The sequence below is a fragment of the Rhea pennata genome, chromosome 19 (assembly GCF_028389875.1).
Source record: "Rhea pennata isolate bPtePen1 chromosome 19, bPtePen1.pri, whole genome shotgun sequence".
Classification (NCBI taxonomy): Eukaryota; Metazoa; Chordata; class Aves; order Rheiformes; family Rheidae; genus Rhea; species Rhea pennata.
Genome location: NC_084681.1, coordinates 7,570,559 through 7,592,631, shown reverse-complemented (window position 1 = coordinate 7,592,631; position 22,073 = coordinate 7,570,559). Strand labels below are relative to the sequence as shown.

The following is a 22,073-nucleotide window of genomic DNA, read 5'->3' as shown; positions in this document are numbered from 1 at the left end:
CCAGCCCCGCCGCGCTGGGCGCCGCCATCTTGTGCGTGCGCGCGCAGCGGCCCGCATGGCGGGAGGGGCGAGTGGCGGCTTCGCGTTAGCCGGAGGGGGACAATAACTAAAGCGCAATAAATCGCGGTGCCCCCCCCCACCTCCGCGGCGCGCTGCAGGGGGTGCGGGGCGGCCCCGAGTTGTGACCCCGGGAGGGCGCCGGGGGAGGAGGGGAGCACGCGGCTGCCGCGGCGCCGCCCCCGCCCCGGAGCGGTTCCCCCGGCGCGGTGCGGGGCGGGGCCCGAGGGGTGGCGGCGCCGCCGGCGTGGGTTCGTGTGTGTAACGGACAGTCCCCGAGGGGCTCCTGGGGGGTGGTGGACCACGGCGCCCCCCGAGCCGGCCGGGGCGGCGATGGGCTCCCCGGAGGCCGGGCCGGGGCGGTGCTGCCGCGGCGCAGGGCCGCCCCCCGCCGGGCCTGGCCCGGCCCCCGCCGCCTCCCGCGCGGCCGGGGCGGAGTCTGGGGCGGCGGCGGCGGCAACAACATGGCGGAGGCGGAAGGGGAGAGCCTGGAGTCGTGGCTCAGTGAGTACCTGTCCGGCTTCCCCCGGGCTTCGCCGCCCCGCGTCTCCTCAGCGCTGGCGCCTTCCCTCGCCCGGGCCCCGCTTCCCTTCAGCCCGGGGCCTCGCCGCCCTCCGTGCCCGCGGCGGGGGAGCGGCCGCCTCTGCCGGCGCCGCGGCCCTTGGTGCGGTGGCCTCGCCGAAGCGGGTGCGGCGGCGCGGCAGCCGTTGGGGCCCCTTCACCGGCGGTTTGCTCGTTCAGATCGCCAGGAACGGGGGGCTCCGCGGCTGCCCCCCCCCCCACACACACACACCGCCCGTCCTGCGCCGTCGCTGCCTCGGCCGCCAGGCTCCGCGGCGCCTTCCGTCCCCGGCTCGCTCCCCTTCCCTGGCCGGGTTTTGTGGGCCGGCTGTGCCGCTTTAATGCCGGGCGTGAGCCCGGGAAGCGCAGACATTTCACAATTAAAACCGTGGTCCCGTGTTATACAACCGTGTTTTTCCAGCAGGCAGGTTCTGCTTTAGGCATAGCTGCAATTTCAGGGTAAGAGTTGTGGGCTTCTGTTGAAACATTGCTGCAGGGTGAAATATTTAAAAATCCGTTATTAAGAAAAAATAATTTGTCATCACACGATCTTAAACGTTAGAAACAGCAGGAATTCTGGCTAGTGCCTCTTGCAGCCGTTGCTGAGAGTTTTTTCTTTTTGTGGCCATCAGTAGTTCCTATAACTTAAAGGGCTTTTTTTTTAATATCTTACATAGCACCTGGCACTGTGTAATCCTGACCTAGGACTAAAGAATCTTGAGGTAGCTCCTGTAGAAGTCAGTAATAACAGTAATTGCTTTTCATATATTCTGAGCACAGGGGTTTCTGCTGCTTTCCCTGGGGAGGCAATCCTGCAGATCACTAACTTGTTCCCTAGATGATTTTTCCTTTTTTTTTTAATACAGTTATTTATTTGATTGCAATAGTGAGTAATGTTCTTAACTAGTTAGGTGCTATGCAAATAGCAGAAGACAGTTATTAGCCTAAACACCTTAGAGTATAAAATCTGTTATGCTTTCGGGATTATGTCTCCTTAAACATGTGGAAATAATTCTTGTTCTTTCTCAATACTTTAATACAAAACTGAAATTCATACATGATATTATTATCTGTTATTGGAGCTATTGGCTAAGCTATGGTTTTTGCTCTTAGCTCTCCTTTTAGATCAATGCCTTCCATCAGCTGATTGTTTTTGCTCCTCCTCTGAACTCCTCCAGTTTGTCAGTATCTTCCAGTGTTTTAATTGTAGCCAGTGAGACACTCGAAGGAACGCCCACGTCCCCTTCCTTTTTCTCTGAGGAGAACTGACTCACTGAATTCAGTTTGTGTGTGAAAATATCCTTGATGGGAAGACTATTTTAGGCTCTGCAGCATGGAAAACTTCCTGCTTGCTTGTTTTTTTTTTTGGGGGGGTGTCTTTTTTTGTTGTTAATTATGGAAGTTAAGACAGAAGCTGGCTCCACTGACCATGCAGTAGTGTAGCCTGTCACTGGGGAACATATGCTGAAGAATCACGTTGCAGAGGCCTTACTCCCTGCAAGAAATTGTGTCTGCCTGTGTATTGCAGTGAGTCTGATTGTAGAGATGTACACAGTTTTTGAGGCTTGAGTGTTGCTGTCATTTAAGATGATGCGTTTATGCCTGGTCACTGCTCCAGTGATTTGTGCTGGTGTGATTATATAGCTCCTCCCATTGGAGGGGAGCAGAGACTATTTATTGTACAGAGATTACTGGAGGAGTCGTGCATACCAGGGAGGCAAAGTGGAGAGGCTGGTGCATCTGAGTGCTTTCGGCAGACCTCCTGAGGTTCTTTTTCTTATAACTATCAAAAAGAGGTACTGTGTCTAATGCTAACCTTGTGAGCGTGCCCCTGCTGTGCCCTTATAAAGGGAAGGGCCAGAATTGCACAGAAGCAAAGACCAACTTTCCAGTCACAGGAAGATGGAAAATTTCTTATTACTGGTGATTCTTCTGTGTCAGTGGTATGCAACTTTCCTTGCTGCCCTGGCTCATGTCATTAAGCGGTGGCATAGACCCATGAAGTAACATCATTCTCATGTCCTATAACAAGATCTGCATTTCAGCCTGTGATGATCTAGCATCTTCCTCATCTTCCATCTCCTTTCAGGCAGCTGGGAGGAGAGTGGGTGATCTTTTCTGTTCCTCTCTCTGCCTGCAGGCTGTTCTCCTACACTTATTCGAAATAGAAGAGGAGGTTAGAAAATAATGTCAGTTGTACAAACACAGCTCTATCTGTTAACTTTAGTGCTGTGTGTTCTACTGCACCCAGAAAGAAGCTTTTTGACATTGTATCTCATTCATGATGGGCTTAGGCATTGTCCAGCTATATAATAGATGCAGAGAGATAAAGCATATTTTAATTATATTGGTTTCTTTCTTCCATCTTTTGTCACGGGTCAGCATCCCGCTTCTCCTCTGTGGGACACAGACAGAGTATGAACGTTGGACTCGGACGTGCTCTGGTTGGAGATGCCCAATTCATATGCCAAGCCTGAGATGGGAAGACCTTTTGCTGAGTCAGCTTTTGTCTCTTTCCAATAGAGAAGTAAACCCAAGAAAATATGAGCGTTCATTACTAGTCATTGAATGTTTTGTGGTTCTCTGCATTCCAGAGTCCTTACTCTATAAAGAAAATAAGCATCTTTGTTTCACGTCTAATGATGCATCTGAATGTTGTTGACTCATTAGTGTTTCAGCTTAGTAGAGCAAAAGAATGCTGAATGGCTCTGATGCTTAGGTCAAGTATGAAGCAATATTATGTGTTGATTGCAGCAGTGCCTAAAAGCTAAGGCATAGACAGTGGCAGGGTTGGGATAGTGCAGAGCCTTTTGTTTCCAGGTTGCTAGTTCAGATTTATTTAAGTGCTACTTGAGTGCTCCTGTGAAATGGGGTTTTGAGGCTGAGGCCTAGTGGACAAATGTCCCCATGAAACCAGACTTTATAGCTGGTACCAAACAGACCTTGTTGGTGGTTTCAAGCCAAGGATTTAATATTCCAGAGCACGGAAGTCTCCTTCCTGGAACCAGTCCTTTCAAGTAAGGGTTGAAGCGTATTTGTAAGGCAGTGCGGGGGAACTTACTGCCTACATTTTTAGTGTTCTGCATAAAAATAGAAGCTTTTAGGTTATCTTTTCATAGACACGATGCAGCTTCCTGTAGGGGCATCCTGAAAAGGTTAAGCGAGGTAAAGTAGCCCATCTGGGATGCTGGGTTAACGTGGCTCTACTGAGATTGGTACCCAAATCAGTTTAGGTACACGTACTCACCACATTGTTGTGTTATGTAAATGCATCAATTCGTAGAACCAATGCAGGACTTCTGATAAACCATATCAGCTTTTATGAACTAGAGTTTCAAATGGAGATGTTTTGAATGTTAGAAACAAAGAGTTTCTTTATGTAGAGCATCATCTCTCTTCAGCAAACTCTCTTGCCTTCTGAAATTTTGCAGTCTTTATATGAGAGCTTTTGGTATAAAATATTAGGCTTATATGATGAATCTGAGCCCTGACTGAGACAGCTAAATAACCTGTCATTCAGAGGAGGCTTTGGAGATGTTCAGAGCAGCTTTAAGATTAACATTTGACACGGAAATATTGGTTGTGTTTTCCTGCTTGTGCCAGGTCGCCTTCCTAATTTCATGGTTTGCAACTGAAGAGAGCCCATGCAGTTGAGTGCCCTTACTTATTTGTGCTCTTCCTGTATTTATTAAATACATTCCATTAACTCCAACCAAGCAACTGCATTTCTTTTATCTGGACATGCAAAGCAACAGAGGTGCTCTGGAGCACTGAACCATACATGATGCTATTTGGCTTGCTTGACAAGACTTTAGGTTGTTATAAGTCCATTATTTTCATGATGCTTCCAGGGTGTTTAGCAGTTGCAAATGTGGTAATAAGAACTGAGTGCCCCATATGTTTTAAGAGTTGCTTGGCTCTGCAGCAGCTGCTTTTTACCTAAGCATCCTTTAAATATCTAGAGTTCAGAAAGTAGCTTGGTAGCTTAGCTAGTAAGGCAAGATGTGAGCCTATGGTTAGTCCTTCTTGGATGCCCTTTTTGTTTACCCAGGGTCCTGTGAAAGTAAACAGCTTGTAAACCCTGTAGGACTGATACAGTAGGAGGATGAAGATGCATTTCAAAGGGGAAATTTCAGAGTAGTCATTTGGCAGCTGCTGTTTTTATCTACCTATGAAAAGGAAAAAGGATATGTCCTAATGATGATTAGAAAATGACAGTTTGTAATGTAGTATGCATTGATTTTATTATGCTTCTCTATATGATTGAAGTACAGCCATGTTTGCTGTTTTCTTCCTGTGTTTCATCCCCTGCTCTATACCATCTGGGTAAATAATATTTTTTTTTCTGTATTGATCTCTGTTATATTTAAATTTTGGGAAATGCTTTTTAAACTCCATCCCGTGGATATATAGCTACAGTGTGTTACTGTTTTCCTTACAGTTAAAAAAAAACCAGAAACCAAAAAACCCTACTACGTCATGTCCAGTCATCTCACCTGGGAAATTAGATTAAAGCACAAATCTTGTCTGCTGTAAACTCAGTGCTTCATCAGAATTAGATAAAGTATGTGTAGAAGATACGTTTGTAATAAAAAATAGACTTTGATAGACTCAGTATTCTGTAGTCGGTGCAATAAGCAAGATCCTAGTGCCTGAGGGAAGATCCTTCAAGAGCCTGAAATAGCCCAGTCAGTAAAGCATCAGTCTCTCAATTTGAACATCCTGGACTTGACTTCCTGATCAGGTACAGGCTGTGGTGTTTATTGCTTGCAAGAACAGCTGAATGCATAATAATAAATTTTGTTCCTTATTTCCCAGGAGAAATGCTAAGATATCTAACAAATCAGCTCTGAAAACAAGTGTCAATGCTAAATGACTTACATTAGATACCGGTTATTCCAGCTCTTACTTCTACAAAGCTCTCAGGGAATGCAAAAAGGATTTCCTATGTAGAAAGTGGGAGGGTGTAACCTTTAAGTAGTATAATGTTGGTATCAAATAGGAGAGAGAGCATTTCAAGCAGAGGGAGACGGTGTGAGCTCAAATATTTTCTCTTGTATTCTTGTTTAGAGTATGAAAACACTGTGTTTATGAGTACTTGAGATTTGGCATCTGCTTTTTGGAAAGCAGTGATTCTTCCTAGATATTTGGATGGCTTGACTTGAGCACACCCTTCCCCCTGAACACCCTGAGTAGACGGACATACCATATGTAAATTTATTTCTCCTATTTTTGTAGTTGGCAGTGGATGCCAAACGTTTTTCTCTAGGAAATGTATGACCTTTTATTTTGTTTCTTTTGCTCATTTGGTAATATATTCTCTTTTCCTTGCTAAAGATAAAGCCACTAACCCATCTAACAGACAAGAGGATTGGGAATACATCATTGGATTCTGTGACCAGATCAACAAAGAACTTGAAGGGTGGGTGTCCCAAGCACTTAAACTTAGAAATGTTACAGCTTAACATTCATAGTGTAAAATGCGTTCATTGAACCATATTGAAGGTTCATATTTTCTTTTATATATACTGATATCTCAAGGAAGATCTGGTTATAAAAGAAACGGGATGCTGCATAGTTTGGTTTCTCTTCTATGAAAGGCAGCATGGTTTAAACCCAAACTGAGTACTTGGAAAATATGAATTCAGAATCTGCTTGTTATGCCAGCTTCTATAGCTGCAGGGTTCTCGTCTGTTTTTCAGTATGTAAAATGGATTTATAAATGGATGTTTGATGGGGCATCACATCTTTAAAACCTTTACGAGGCTTAACTGAGAAACCTCTTGGGTCACAGCATCTCTGTGAGGTCAGGAAGGAATGTCCTCTTCTCGAAAAAGGAAACTAATACACAGAGAGTTGAAGTGATTTTGTTGGTGTGTACTGTGAACTGTTAGGCCCTCTCCCAAGGAGGACTCTGGATTTACTGGCTCAACCTGCCAGCCTGTGCTTCCTTTTGTAAATGTAAACACCTCAGCTTACAGAGGTGCCCTGAAGATTTCTTGTTAGCTTTTATACACTGATGTAAAGATGAAAAGTACTAAATGGCATTTCCTTTTAATCATGTGAAACACCTCTCCTTTAAATGGTAGAATTTGTGAAGGTCTGAAGATCCCTCAGCACTTTTGCGTTTTTTGTTTATAATGGGCATCTGCTTTGTTTCAGGCCACAGATAGCTGTGAGACTCCTGGCTCATAAAATCCAGTCGCCACAGGAATGGGAGGCAGTCCAAGCCTTGACAGTAGGTAGTCTTCACCTCTCTTAAATCCAGTCATGTATCATTTGACATCTTGTATGTGGAGTATAAGGGGAGTGCAGTGTGCATTAGTCACCGGAGTTAGCTGGGGCCAGTTCTGGGTCTGAATTCCATGATTCTTCTCTGCTGGAAGGGAGTGGACAGTGACAGATAGGGCAGTTATGTAACTGTCCAGATTGCTCATTAGCAATAGAGCAGCCAGAAATAACTATTTTAGTTTCATCTACTTTTGTTTCTTATCTCCAGGCAAGATTTATGTTCACTGTCAGCCCTAATGGGGAGATAACTCTGATCCTTCCTTATATATACTTTAAGGGTGGGGGCCAGCTTATCTTGGTGTGTCATTCCTAAAGAAGTGGGATTCACACCTTGCATCTCAGAGCAGGAATCGCTATCTTGCTGGCACAGGTCCTTCAGCTTACCTGTTAGCAGAACACAGCTATGCTGTTATTGTAGGTTTGGGACATTAAGTTCACCACCTGTTTCTATTATTTGAATGCAGGTGCTGGAAGCTTGTATGAAGAATTGTGGGAGAAGATTTCATAATGAAGTAGGGAAGTTTCGCTTTTTAAATGAGTTGATAAAAGTTGTGTCTCCAAAGGTTAGTCCCTGACTTGTTGCCTTACTACTGTATTTACTTTTTGTCTGGCCACCCTAAGCTACAAGCAACATTCAAAATATTGCAATGCTCTGTCTGGCTTATTACATATATTAACCTGTATTCACGAGCATTTGTTAGCTAAGTTTTTTTGTGCTCTGATCATTACTTTTTTCATTAAACTGTGCTGGTTTACTGTCAGTGTACAGTCTTGTACTATTCTGATGCTTCATTTAACTCAAGAGCTTTTAAACCTTGGGGTGTTTTTTATGAAAAATCAACCTTCAGCATCAGTAGAGGAGAAGTGTGGTGCAAAGGTTCAGTAACGAGATTTAGCAACACACCAGAGAGTTGTAATCCTCACTGTGCTGCTGACTTGCTGTGTAGAGAGTGCCTGGACAAATCTTTCAATATCCAGGATCAGGTTAGCCTGGTGAAAAATTGCTAGAAGTACCCCAGGGCATGGTTAATGCTGTAAAGTATTTCTTAAAACATAGTGTTAGGGAAATATCTATATTGCTATAATTTTTAAATAGCAAAAAATGTGAAACTAACTGTATCTTCTCTTTCTTTTGCTGAAGATGATTGTAAAGCTCCTGCTCACTGCTATTTCAAATACATTAGAGGAGCTTTTTTCCTCTTAATAAGAGGCATCTTGGATGCGAATATTCAGCTTTTAATAATGGTGAATTTCCATCTCTGGGTTTGGGCTTTATTCTTAAAAAGAAATGAAGAATGTAGAAAAATGATTTCTGTCTTTTACTGTACTCTCAGTACCTGGGAGATCGGGTCTCGGAGAAGGTGAAGACCAAAGTTATTGAATTGCTGTATAGCTGGACTGTGGCGCTGCCAGAAGAATCCAAAATCAAAGATGCCTACTACATGCTGAAGCGACAAGGTAGGAAGTAAGCTCTTACCCACGCATTCTCTCTAGCCTGTGCTTGTAAGCAGGAGTGTCACAAAACTTGCAGCTTCTGATTACAGTGTGCGTGGAGGGAGTCAAGGCAAGCTCTGAGAGGATGGAACAAGGCACAAACTGCCTGAAACTTCGGGGAAGCTACTTGTTATATTTGAATGTCTTGGACTGGGTTTAGTTGGGGTTTTTTTGTTTTATTTTGTTTTTTGTTTTTTAATTAGATTAGTTAAATGCCTTGTAAATTCTTTTGTTTTAGCCTTTTTGCATGACCTCTTTTTTATTTTTTTTTTTTTTTTTTAGTTTATCTGGAGCTAGCTATTAAATGATGTATACAAACCCAATTTAAAGCCAAATAAAAGCCTCTACATAGCCTTTTGTAATCTTTTAACCAGATCACTTTACAACTGTACTTTCAATTAAACTCATACAAATTCCTTGTGTTTGCAAGGTGAGAAAAGCTCAGGAGAGAAGCTTGTGGCTTTAGCACACACAAAAAATAATCTCTTCTAGGAAAGCATTTCAGGTAGAGCACAAATCTAGGGATTTGACAATGGATCTTGAATATGAAGGTTGGCTGTTTCCCCACTTCATGGTTAGGAGTCTGCACATCGCCCCATCTTGCATGACTGTCTGCTTTCCTGCTCAGTTCTTTTACACAAACAAATCTCATGCCTTTGAGTTTGCACAAAGCTGGATTGTCTGGGCCTTCACATGGTGGTGCAACAGCTTATATGAAGGGTGAAAAAAAAATAATGGACAGCTATTGATTATACTGAGCTATTAGGGGAGCAGTGTAGACATGGCAACATAGTTGCTGGGGTTTTAGCCTTTATCTAAAGAAAACTTTCTTTGTTTTTCCAGCTAGCATGCTCAGTGATTTTGATCCTGCATTGTCCATTGGAATGGCATGCTAGTATCAATGGACAGACTGGCTGCTTGTTCACTTTGATAGCAGCATGTGAATAGTGAGGTGCATGGCCTGATGTGACTGCACGTGCAAACCCATGTGGGTTCCCTCTCTGCTTTCAGGGATTGTTATGTTTGATCCTGTGATTCCTGCAGACAGAACCCTGATTCCTTCTCCACCACCTCGTCCCAAAAACCCTGTGTTTGATGATGAGGAGAAATCCAAGGTATAGTGAAGACTTTTATCATAATCACTGACTAAAAGTGATTACTTAATGCACATTTAGAATAAGGAAGAAAAGTGTGCTAGTTCAGCTTTTATTTTTGGGGAGATATTCCATATTTTCAGAAAACTCACAGGTTTGAGTATGACTGCTTTGTCCATCTGCCTAACCTGAAATCCCAGCTAAGACCTTGTTTATGTTACAATTATGTTGGTATTGCTGGTTAAAGTGCTGTCCAGCTGTAGTACTAGAAGGAGAGAATGTGTTTCACAGACGGTGCCAGAACTGATGAACCGGAAGACTAAGTGGTCTGATGTCAAAAGTATCTGAGGTTTCACAGTGTTTGTCCTGTACAGAGTTAAGAATTTAGTAACTCATATAAAATAGTAAAGCCATAAATGACTCCTGCTGAAGTTGCTGTAACTATGAGAGCAGTGTATGCTTTGTAATAGTGGGCTATGTCTCCTTTGCCTGGATTTTTCACTTAACTTCCTCTTGCTGCTTTCCTTTGCTAAAAGGTCTGTCTTTGTTTCCTGAATATTCTTTTCTTGTTTTACAGCTTCTAGCCAAGCTGTTGAAAAGCAAAAACCCAGATGATTTACAGGAGGCCAACAAGCTTATAAAATCCATGGTAAAGGAGGTAAGAAGTTCTTCTAGAACTGATTCCCGTCAGTAGACTGTTTTGCTGGTTTGAACGATTTGATCCCAAACTATTGGAAAATTTTAGGCTCGTGTAAATGGCAAAACTTGTTTTTTTTTCAGGCTCCAGGAGCATTGCATTAGTGAATTCCTTATTTAAACCTCAGGGACTGAATGAGACTGTCTGGCAGTGACATCCAGCCTTGTGGGGTTTGGTTTTGTTACATTATAAACACTTAGAAGTCAACTAACTCCCATCTCATCCGACTGGTGAGCGTTATAGGAGAGTGCCATCTGATAACTTAGTGGGGTTCTGTGTGAGGCGAATGAGTTGGTAATTTTGACCAGCTCACAAGTGGGAGATGTTTGTATCACAGAAATGTCTACAGTTGGTGTCGCTGTTGGAGGACCGGGCAAGGACTGAATGGCGTGTTGAAATTAACTACATTCTCATCACTCAAGATGGTTTTTTCTGTCGGGGTTTGGTGGGGGCACTGCAATACTACTCCTGGTTACTGAGGACTGAGGCATCAGCATGGGTCTTCTTGCAAGTAGGCTTCATGGGAACACCTTCCTGTTTGTGAAACTGTGATGCATCCACCCATGGCAGTTGTTAGAAACCCTGGAGTCCAGGAAATGATTCACTGTGATTCTGGCAAAAGAGTATAGCTTCTAGACTGAAGAGGATTTATAGGTTACTTAAATCATGTTTTCGTTCAAGCTTCTTCACCCAGGGCAGTTTCCTACGTTTTCGGTTGGAATCTCAAATCAGAGGTGGTTGGATGTTTTCTACCAGAGATCATTGGTTGTTCCTAGCATATGTTTTGTTTTATGTATCTTTTTCATAAAATGTCATCAAGGACAAACTCCCTCTTCCCTGACTCCCCCACTGCCACCTTCTGAAAAGCTCAGAAAGGAACTTTTGAGAACATACCGTTTTGAACACTTCTATTTTTTAGTTGTGTAATTATCCATCAACATCTATTTAATGAGACATGTCAGAATTGTGGGATTTCCCAAAACTTTAGAATGGTGGTGAAGAGATAATTGAATAAGCAGTGCTTCACATGAATGGGATATTACTTTTTTTTTTCTAGTTCAACCTTAAATACACATTACTTGGCATGATTTATATATAACACCTGCTGCAGTGATACTGTGGACTTTATTGGAAAACTCACTTTTTATATCTCTGTTTTACACTCTGAAGGATGAGGCTCGGATACAAAAAGTGACAAAACGTATGCACACACTGGAGGAAGTAAATAACAATGTGAAGCTGCTGAATGAGATGTTGGTTCATTACAGCAAAGAGGATTCATCAGAGGCTGATAGGGAGCTCATGAAGGTGGGTCTAAGCTGCTCCTTCTACCCAGAAATCCTGCAGTCAGTCTTTTCTTCTTCCAGATTGTAATGCTGTGCAAAGATCAATAAAAATAGTGCAGAAAAATGGAGAGCAGTGACAAAAAACAAGAACAGTCAGTGGAAACAGCAGGAAAGAAAATAATCATGTTTTTAACACCTTTCACCAAAGACTCAGTGCCTTTCAAGGACAGTGAGTAATAGTTCTGTTTTGCACATGAGGGAAGTGAGGTACAGCAGTTCATCAAAGATGCAGTGTAGCAAAATTGAGAAGCTGAAATTTGTAGTTCTGCTCCTAATGGGACACACTGATTGCAGTTAATAATTGTCCCTCACATCATTCTGAATGAATGCACTGAAGGCTGAACCAGGTAGAAAGAATGTTCTTCCCTTCAAAGGAAGAGTTTTAGCTAATGTTATAAGGTTGGGAGATGGTTAAGAAGATGAAAATCAAAACAGACACCAGGGATGTCGGGATAAACCCAGGACTCTGGGTCGTGAAGAGTTACCCTGTGTCTAATTTCAGAAATTAGTTATACATGTATTTAAGAGTAAGCTTCTGAAATGGTGGTAAAAAGCTTAAGAAACTGGTTTGTTGCCTGTGAATTAGAGATAACAGCATTTTCTTCCTACCACCTTTGAGTGATTGCAGACTCTAATGAGAGGCACAGAGCCTGAAGCACAGTTCTGCTCTTGAGCTTTCAGGAACTGCTGCAACAGAAGCAACAACACTTCTGGACTATAGAGAGGACTGGACAAAAGTGATGATATGAGGGAGGACTGAGAGGTTGTGTTGAAGGTGCAGATTGTGTTTAGATTCCCAGACTGATGTAATGCTTTGCAGGCCCCACTTTAATAGGGCAAGGACAATGGATCTTGGTTGTCCAGCTACACTATGACGTTCAGCCGAGGGAGTCTGGTTTCTCTGTTCTGTGCTTTCCACACTTGGGGAGTTATTCTGTGCAGACTGGTTTTGCTGACAGTAGCCCTTGGCTAATGAGACCCTTTGTCCTAATCTCTCTTTCCAGGAGCTCTGTGAAAGATGTGAAACCAAAAGACGGACATTATTCAAGCTGGCCAGTGAGACAGAAGATAATGACAGCAGTTTGGGTAAAATAAACCATGCTTTTTCCTTTTTGACTGCTGTTGTGACCTGTGACTGTGCAAGGTTGTAGTAAGGGAACAGCTGCTGTAAAGATGCCTCTTCTGCTGTGTACTTTGCTGTGAGCAAGCAGATAAAAGACAAGATCCTTGCCTCTTTATGCTTATCATTTTAAATTCAAGCAAGGTAGACAGTAGAGTTGATTGCTAGGGAGGCTGCTAGGGAGGCTGCAGGGAGGTAATGTGGGAGATAGGTGCTACTTTGGAAGGGGAAGGGAGTTCCTGCAGTCCCAAAAGTACAAGCAAGGTCAGGGCCTTGCTCAGAGAAGGATGGTACGAGGAGAGAGTAATGAAGCTCATGGTCAAATAATTGTATTTTTTTCTTGTGAATTATTTAGCTGATAACTGAGTACTTGGAGCATAAGTGAAAGCAAAGTTACTGAAGTCTTTGAGGTAATTTTTATCTCTCTTGCATGTAGGGGATATTCTACAGGCCAGTGACAATTTATCCCGTGTGATAAATTCCTATAAAAAAATAATAGAGGGGCAAATGGTCAATGGTGAAGTGGATCTCCCTGTGATGTCTGTAGCAGAAGGTGAGTTCCTGAGAAACTATTTCCTTTTGAATCCCACAATTTTAAGTCTTTTGGACAAGGTTTCCTATTAATTGCAGTTAAGTAGGGTACTGATGGTTCTTCTGACCAACAGTTGGTGAATCAAAGGGAGACAAGACAGCCCCCAAGCAGTATGAACTGATGGATAAATAATTCTGGACATGAGCAGCAGTGCTGCAACTGCTGATTTTCCTTTACTGGTAGATTACTATTGAAACCTCAGATAAGATCAGTAACAAACCAACCTTTGAACAGTTTGTGTGGCTGGAAATTCTCATACATTCTCCTTTTCACCTTTGTCCTCTTAACTGTGACATATAAAAAGAGGACAACTTTATCTAAAGAACTAGAGCAGGGCTGCGGGAGCCAGGCCAGGGGTCCTCTTCCTGGCTTTGCCAGCAATTCCATGTGTCAAGTTAGGCCAGTCACCTGCTTTACACTTCAGTTTCACCAGTGAAAGCTCTGGAGGTGTTCTGTGTGGCAGAATTGCCACTTGGGACACACTTCAGTATTTGTAGATAAAAAGCAGTGGAATAAATCCATAATGCTTAAAGTTTCTTTTTGGGGCAAGACTTATTAATATGAAGGGAATTCTAGGCCCAGACAGAAAGTATGTATTTCCATTGACTCTCTAGCTCTCTGGTAGCTATGTTTATTTTAAGTCTGTAGGATCTCATGAAGTTTCATCTGGGCTTAGAAGATTTAGAAAAGCCTGCAAACTATACCACAAGAAGTACTGAGCAAAGAGCAGTGGCTAAAGTGAGCATTTATTTTCAGACAGATGTTTGCCAAGTATCTGGGTTGATTTAAGCAGTTTCTGGACAGCAAATGGTTAGGTGGGAAGCATTTGGGCTTCCTCTGTTACAAGGAGCCATAAGCAATGATTAAATGGGGACTATGTTACCTAAACCATCTCTCTGATATTTCTTCTGTACATTGTGCTTGCTCTGAGCCTTTTACCTTCTTTCCTAGTAGTGCTCTTCTCCTGTCCGCTGCAGGGAGTGACTCCACCAGTAATCTCAACACTCTCATTGACCTTGCTGGACTGGACGTCACTAGCACCCCGCCACCTCCAATGCCACCCACCACACTGACGCCAGCCCCCCCATTAGCTCCCCCTCCAGCGGAAATCCCCATTCTCCCACCTCCTCCCCAGACGTTTGCTCATTCCCGGAGCAGTTCATCTAGCCAAGTGGAAGCTGTACCCGCTCAGCAGAGCAGCACAGCCAATTCCCTCTCCTTGCTGGATGAAGAGCTTCTGTGCTTAGGTAAGAAACTAAGGGGGCTCAGAGAAGAGCTACTCAATCTATGCCTAACAAAGTCCACTTCTTTCTTCCAGCATGAGTGTAAGGGCTGACTGTGCATGTAGCATGCCTAAAAGGAGCATCAGATGCCTCTGATTTCTAGCACACCCAATTCCTCCTGTTCTTGGCTCATCTAACAGGTTATTTAGTTAATACCTGGAAGCTGTCCTAACGCTGTCCTGGATCTTGGTGGAGCCTGTCTGAAGTTTCCAGTTGTGTAACAGGTCCAATGCACGCTGAGGGAGGGTTGAGGGAGAGCAGTTGGGAACAGTGATATGTACCATTCACAAAACTTGAATAATGGAATAGCCTTCCTTGCTCTAATTCTGGCCAGCCCTCTGTGTCCTCAGGTCTGTTATTTCTAGAGAAGTCTGGGAGATTTCCAAGACACTCCTCTGCATCACTGATTATAAAACTAGTCTGAACCAGTATTAAAAAAAAAAACCTCTGATGTTCCCAGAGTAGGCTGCAAGTAAATTGAGCTGAATGTAATCACAGTCTGATCTCTGTGGGTGCTTGGACATGCAGCATACCCCTGCTGCAATTTGCTACAGGTTTCTCAACTCACTTAGCAGCAGTGCGGAAGAGCAAGGTGTTTTTGAGGGGTTGGTTATGGGAGTCTGCAGTGTGGCTGCCTGTGGAGCCCTGACATGAATAGCAGGGGAGGCTGCAGATAGGAAGGGTTAGGAGAGCTGTGTGTAGGGTTTGTCTGTTGGCTCCTAGCATTGTCGGTCTCACCATAGGCTTGCAATATGTTTCAGTCTTTCATCAGGTTCTTGAGCTCTGGCAGAACTGAATCAAGTATTTTGGTACTGCAGCGATTGTCAAGGGATGACATCTAACTCATTTTCTCCTTTAGTTACCTACTTGTTATTTTTACTTTCAGGCCTGAATGATCCAGCCCCTGCAGCAGTGAAGGAGACATCAGAAAACAACCAATGGAGCATGTTTGAGGTACAAAGGAAGGACTTTCTCTCTGGGAGTGGCAGGCTGTCATTGTGGGAGGTCTCAGGACACACACTGTCACCTCAGAGAAATGTGTGATCACATGTACAGGCAGAGGCACAGCTGTTCCTGAAGGGAGGTCTAGCCTAGCTCTGAAATCTGGGATAGATGCGTCTGAATAGAGTAGATATCCCTCTATTGAGCATGGCTTTCTTAGTTTCCAGTCTGTCCCCCATGATGCTAACACTTCCTTTGCTTAAATTGCAGGTCAGATATAGTCTTGACATAGGCCGCAGACTTTCCTGCTTGCCACCCAGATCTGGTTTTGCAGTAAATCAATCTCCCTCTGTAACGGTGCCACCTCTACCACAGGAGGCAGCAGTGATTTAGAACAGCTACTTGCTTTCTGTTGCAGAATGACCAGTTGGACCTGGATTTCTTTGGTCCGAAGATGGGGACTGCTGCTTGCAACCCTGCAGGGAACCCTCTTCTTCATCACACCTCACAGACTGCTTGTGGAACATCAGTGACACTGCCCTCTGCTTTCACAGCCTCTCAGACTGCTCCCAGTATCCCTGCACCAAACTCAGCCCCATTTGTGTTCTCTGCTGGGCCAACTGCCCCTGTGGGGCCTCCTAAGACTTTGCCAGCTGCTCCTGGGTGCTTCAGCTCAGCTATGGGAAACAATATGTCCAATAAAATGGATGCACTGGGACAACTCCTTGAAGAAACCAAAGGGTAACTAACAGTTCTGAGCATTGTTTTGTTTCTGTAGTAAGGGAGCGAAGTCAGCTGCAAAGCGTCACTTTCTGAGGCAGACACATTCGGCACTGGTTTAGTAGAAATTTGTGATTGAGATCTTTTTTTTTCTCTGGGAGTCTCAATTTACAAAGTAATATGAGAGCCCTACCTCCAGCAGGGAAAGGCAGACACTACTAGGTAGAATACAGCAGCTGTTCACTCCTGCAGGGCTGCACTACTCCCTTACGTAAGTGAGCAGCTGTTAGGCTGAGCGAACTGCTATGATAGAGGCTTTTGCCAATCTTAGCTTTGCCTACCTTTGCCAAGGTGGGCTCTGCCACCTTCTTGACTTGGAGAGACTGATGCCTGTACCTCCACCACCACAACTTCCCATGTAGCTCTGTTTTTTTACATGAGGCCTTACTGAGTCACAGACTGTAACCTGGTTGCAGGCTACTGCTTTGTTCTAATGATATTCTGTTATCTCAGGATTTATGGTGAAATGTCTGCTTCACATTCAACTCAATTTTCTGTGTTTTTCCTGTCTCCCTTCCAGGACTGTCACCCAAGGCATGGGTACACCTTCAGTGTTCCCTGGGGTTACTTTGCCAGCCACTTCCACCTCTACCCCATTAATAACCCCTGCAGGGCTGCCAGTCACTGCCCTGGGAGCAACTCCAGTTCCTTTCCCAAGCAGCTGCACTGCTGGCTCGGGAAGCCCTCTCTTTCAGTCAGCATCATTCCAGCAGCAAGGCAGTCCTGTGAAAGCACCTGAAATTTCTTTGGCCAATGTCCATGTTCCCTTGGAATCCATTAAACCCAGTAAGTATCTCAGGTTTTTCACCTTTCTCTGTTTTTTTTTAAGCAAAGCTTCCTAACAAAGATCATCAAGTGGAGAAAAGGGTTGTATAATGAAGTGTTCCAACCAAATAGTTAGGTTACCTAATGCTGCTACAGATTTTCTTCTGCAGCATAAACCTGCGTTTGTCTCCCTTTCTCTCTCTGCGGCAGGCAGTGCCCTCCCAGTGACAGCCTATGACAAGAACGGTTTCCGGATCCTCTTGCACTTTGCCAGGGAGTGCCCGCCAGGAAGGTCAGATGTGCTCGTTGTCGTAGTGTCAATGCTGAACACAGCACCTCTTCCTGTGAAGAACATTGTGCTGCAGGCTGCTGTACCGAAGGTAGGAGTGTGCGGCACAGACACAGGGCAACATGAATCTGTGTTCGAGAAGGCCTGGATATGAACACAGGGGCTTGGATGGAACAGCCTCCCTGGTTCTGCCTTTCTGTTGGCTCTGTTCTGCCTGTTTTCAAAAGGTAAAGATGATTCTTAGAGGCAGAAAACACTGAATAGGATAAATCAAGAACTGCAGTTGTGGGTGTTTTATTTTTCTTGCCGTCTAAGATCAATCCTGCTCAGCACAGTGACAGGACTGTTACATGAATAGAGCCATCCTTGAGGTCTGTGGGAATCAGTTTCTAAAAGACATCTTATTCTGAAAATGTATTCTGTTCTGGTTGTATCTCTCCCAGTAAATTTTGGATGTCTCACTCATGTCTTGAATGCTAACCCAGACTTGGCTATGATCTGCCTATCATTGTGAAAACATCTGCATTAAAACCTCTACCACAAGAGCATTCATACTCTTGGAAGGTGATGTTGGGATTTACCTGGCCAGTGCATTCACTCTGGGCTGATTTGTCAATCTGTGTGTCATGTTGTGCACGCTAGGCTGGCTCTTGTCTCCCTCTTCCTCCCATTTGGATTAATTCTGTTCAGCTTGGATGTATGCTGTTAGTCTTGCCAGCCTGTGTGTACATCTTTCATTATCCCCAAGGCAGAAGATATTCCCTGAGGTTCCACTTTCTTTTTCATTTGCAGTCCATGAAAGTGAAGTTACAACCACCCTCTGGCACAGAGCTATCTCCATTTAATCCCATCCAGCCGCCTGCTGCCATCACCCAAGTCATGCTTCTGGCAAATCCTGCAAAGGTGAGAGGGGGCAGTCTGTCATGAAGTGGGATTTATCCTGTCTCTGTTAGACAAATTTCACGTAAACTGAATTCTGCAGGGGGTTTGGACTGATCATTGAGCAGATACAGCTGTTTATTCTTAACCTGCCTTCCAGAGGTGGTCACTGCAGAATTGTATTAGTGATGTTTTCAATTCAGAGCTAGAGGGAGACTGGTTCCCCCACAGACCTTTTCAGCAAGGAAAGCTATGAGAAGGGTCTCTACCTTTCTCCAGCAAAATGACAACAGCCATATGAGGCTCAGCTTTAAAGGAGAACAGTTGGAGCTCCATCAGGAACTTGTCTTGGCCCCCTTGTGCCCTGCATGTGCCCCTGCTTTGGTGATAATTCGAGTGACATTAAACTAGCTGGTGTTGCAGAAGTACTTTTGCTGTGTCGAGGCTGTAGCCTATCAGACCTGAACCAACTGACTAATGTCAGATATTATTCTTCCCCTTATTCTTTGAGATATCAGAGGTACCTATCACTAGTGAAACAAGGACATGGTTGAACCTTTCCTGTCTGCTGATCATGCTGTGGAAGCATTTGGGTAGCTGTGCCAGAAGCTTCTTTATTATTATTTTCTTGGGAAATCTTTCTGTAATTATTCATTGAAGTAGCCTGCTCCATAAAGCTTGAATTGTATGATGAAGTAATTTTTAATTCAATTAATCTAGATGTTACTAGTTGAGAACTGCAACAAAAGAGCTTAAGGCTGGAAGTTGTGAGATCCAAAATTACAGATGTTTGATTGGTCTGGTGGCTTGCTGAAAGACTTTCCCTTTGTGAAGCAAATGGAGATTCCCCACTGAGGGATTGGTTTCATTCCTTTTTTACTGTTTACTGGGAATTTTCAGAGCAGAAACTGTTGTATTTTATCTTCCTCCACCTGATAAGGAGTTTGATTTTGAAGATGTCAAAATATTCCAGCAGCATTAAAGCATGTACTTCAGGCTCACTGGAGAGCAGCTGAGCTATGGGTGATGGCCACATGTGTATGGCAAACTACTAAACTACTACTGGAGGTCATTTATGCTTTTCTCCTGATGTTTTACTCTAACAATAATGCTCTTGTGGCTTACAAAGTTAATAAGTAAATCACTCATATTTACTAAGTAGCTAGAAATACTCCATGAACTTATCTTGGCCCTCTTTCCCCTGCTATGTTAAACTCTTGTGGTCTCTATAGAGCTATTACAGTCAAATGCTTCATTTAGGAGCAACTAGGGCTGTTTTCATGTCGCTCTTGCTTTTTGTCTTTCCTGCAGGAGAAAGTGAGACTGAGATACAAACTGACCTTCACACTGGGAGATCAGCCCAGCACAGAAGTTGGCGAAGTGGATCAGTTTCCCCCGGTAGAGCAGTGGGGGCATCTATGACCCTAAGATACCGCCAGAGACTCCATGACAGGACCAGGAAAGGATCCCACAGGACTGTAATGAATGTGACGTGGGGAGGGACACAAATGCTATCCACTGGTGATGTTCAGCTTCGTTTACATGTCCTGACCACTCTGCTTGTAGCTTTAGTCCAGAATGTTTTACCCCATATTGAAGGGGTCCTGGGACATTTACGCCAAGCATGAACTGAGTGGCAACCAGTAACAGGCAGTGCTGGCTGCTTTTATCGTGGCCTCTGGGTGAATCTGGTTCTACCTTCTACTCAATTAAACTTGAAATTGTTGTATTCTGAGGGGAGACCTGTCATCAGAAGGGGATTTAGTTGGTTTATTCCTGTACTGCTGTCCGGAGATACCTAGAGGCTGGTGGGGTAATGATGCCACCAGGAGCTTCCTCAGTGCAGAGCCCTTACACTTGCTCCCCCTAGGACTTTTGCCTCCTCAGTGCCAGACTGGATCATTTAAGCATGTTGAGCAATAATGCTGGCTCCACGAGGGAATGCTTATTTTTTACACTGAAATTGCGCTTACCTCCCTTCCTCTCCCTCCTCCGTTTCATTATCAACGGTCAATGTAGGCAGACCCTAACTCTGTGTTGTGTGACATGCTATATATTAGGTTGATATATTTATTTTATACTGCTAGCTGCTCTCTGTTGTATCCATTTTGGGCCAGTGGCACTGAGTTTTGTATGCAAATGGCTACACTGGTTATTTTTCTGCCTTCATTGCATTCCATGGTGTGGAGAAAAATGAACTGTGTAATGAGGAGGTAAACCCAACAGGGCTGGGAAGTAGCAGTCAATATTGGTGGAGGACAGCACCTAGAATGCAGAAGTCTTTGCAACTGCTATTCAGGTGCAGTGACTGAATCCAGGGATAAAGAGAGAGGCCTCTCACGTCCCCTCATGCAGGCAGTATTATTATTGTAGTTGAACTGTGTTCTATTGAAATGAGTACAATGAAATACAAGATGTAAATAATAGAGCTATAGAATGTCTGAATATAAACAAGCGGACAGTGAAAGGAAAGACAGCTCCAGTGGGCTGTGATGGTGCATGTGCTGGGTTTTATACCCTCTTTTATTTGTTCCCTGTATTAAGTGGCTAAGTGCAATTGTCTCCCCAAGGGGGAAAGCTATTTTGCTGGATATTAGTATTCTATGCTAAAAGGGGCAGAAGACCTGACCCCCTCTAGCTAACGTTACCCAGAAACTAGGTTTAAATCACCGAAACTTGATTCCCATGGTCCCTTCCTTTTCCCTTTTGATTTCCAGTCTCAAGCAATGCCTCAAGTAGCTTTGAGACAATTTTAAATTAATGTTTTTCTACATTCTTTGACAAAAGCACAGAAGGGCTGGGTCCTTGGACACTGACTATGCTCAGCACTTCTAGCAGTGCCATCAAGCAACAGCTTTTAGGACTATAAACAGGAACAGACAAAGTACTGAGAAAATAAATATGCAGGAGGAGACCCCCTGCCTTGTAGGAAGAAAACTCAAGAGGAGAAAGTGCTGCTGGAATTAATGGAGGCTATAAAATCCATTAGTGCAAATACAACTTTGAATTATGTCTAGCTGTCTTAGGCAGATGCTTACAGCTGCTGAATTTTTCTCACTGATGACAAGTAAATAATGCTAGAAATCAGCAGACTGAAAGGCCTGAGGCCCTAATCAGGGGCTCCAGGCAGCTGTAGAAGCCCTGAAGGTAAAATCAAAGCTTGGCCAAGGAACTTGCTGTAAACTTTTGGGCTGAGGCTCATAAGGATCACAGCCTTGTCAGCTCCCTGAAGTAGAAGGCAGGCAAGAAGGATGGTTAGGTCTTTTGGATCCTCAAAGAAAGCAGCAGCAGTTTTAAAGTGATGGAATAGGATGGGAGACAAGGAGAGAATTCTTTCTGCCTCAGATATATTCTTGCCAGCACTTTAGACACAGCAGGCATAGGGGTATTGCTTAAATCATTTAAATCTGCCCAGGTGCTGTAGTGTGTCCTTAGGAAGCGGGTTTCACTGCTTTAGATGCCTACATGTAAATCTCACTGTGACTTTGAGGAAGTCAGAAGAGCACAAATGCTTTCTGAGGAATGGCTCTGTTCCCAGTGTTAACGGCAGTACATTGCCTGTGCAGCACAGCAAAATGGAAAGACCTTGTCGTTTTGCTGTATGGAAATGCATTGTTACAAGCTTTGGAAATTAAACCACGAATGTTACTTGTAGGTTGAGGTTCCAGCTTCATAGCAAACAGCCGTACTGTAAATATGTCTCAAATGCATTGATTCTGCTGCATGTTAAATAAATTGTTTTCCCTACTTTGACTGCTGGTGGAGTATGAGGCTGTTTCTGGAAATCTAAATCTCAAACCATCATCTCAAGCCCCTCCAAGACTAACCAAAAGGGCAGAAGCTGCTGTTTTCTAAAACCCCGGTGATATAAGAAGTTGGCAGA

General features: G+C 43.9%; 1 protein-coding gene across 2 annotated transcripts; it reads left to right on the top strand.

Annotated features, from left to right (window-relative positions):
* Nucleotides 1–490: 490 nt before the first annotated feature.
* GGA3 (golgi associated, gamma adaptin ear containing, ARF binding protein 3) lies at nucleotides 491–21,943 on the top strand. 2 transcript variants are annotated; one of them, XM_062591935.1, is made up of 17 exons: nucleotides 491–561; nucleotides 5,956–6,040; nucleotides 6,781–6,856; nucleotides 7,374–7,472; nucleotides 8,244–8,367; nucleotides 9,415–9,518; nucleotides 10,075–10,155; nucleotides 11,365–11,502; nucleotides 12,545–12,626; nucleotides 13,097–13,213; nucleotides 14,230–14,499; nucleotides 15,422–15,489; nucleotides 15,896–16,218; nucleotides 16,778–17,043; nucleotides 17,233–17,402; nucleotides 18,104–18,214; nucleotides 19,502–21,943. In XM_062591935.1, exons 1-17 carry the CDS (start codon nucleotides 522–524, stop codon nucleotides 19,610–19,612), a joined length of 2,265 nt encoding a protein of 754 aa, XP_062447919.1. In that variant the 5' UTR covers nucleotides 491–521; the 3' UTR covers nucleotides 19,613–21,943. The 2 variants fall into 2 exon arrangements, with proteins under 2 accessions (XP_062447919.1, XP_062447920.1); XM_062591936.1 differs by lacking the exon at nucleotides 5,956–6,040 and having other exon boundaries at nucleotides 525–561.
* The last annotated feature ends 130 nt before the right edge of the window (nucleotides 21,944–22,073 follow it).

Coding starts and splice junctions, on each gene's coding strand:
- GGA3 (XM_062591935.1), top strand. CDS start 522: ATGGCGGAGGCGGAAGGGGAGAGCCTGGAGTCGTGGCTCA. Junction 562..5,955: donor GAGCCTGGAGTCGTGGCTCA/GTGAGTACCTGT, acceptor TCCTTGCTAAAG/ATAAAGCCACTAACCCATCT. Junction 18,215..19,501: donor TTCTGGCAAATCCTGCAAAG/GTGAGAGGGGGC, acceptor TCTTTCCTGCAG/GAGAAAGTGAGACTGAGATA.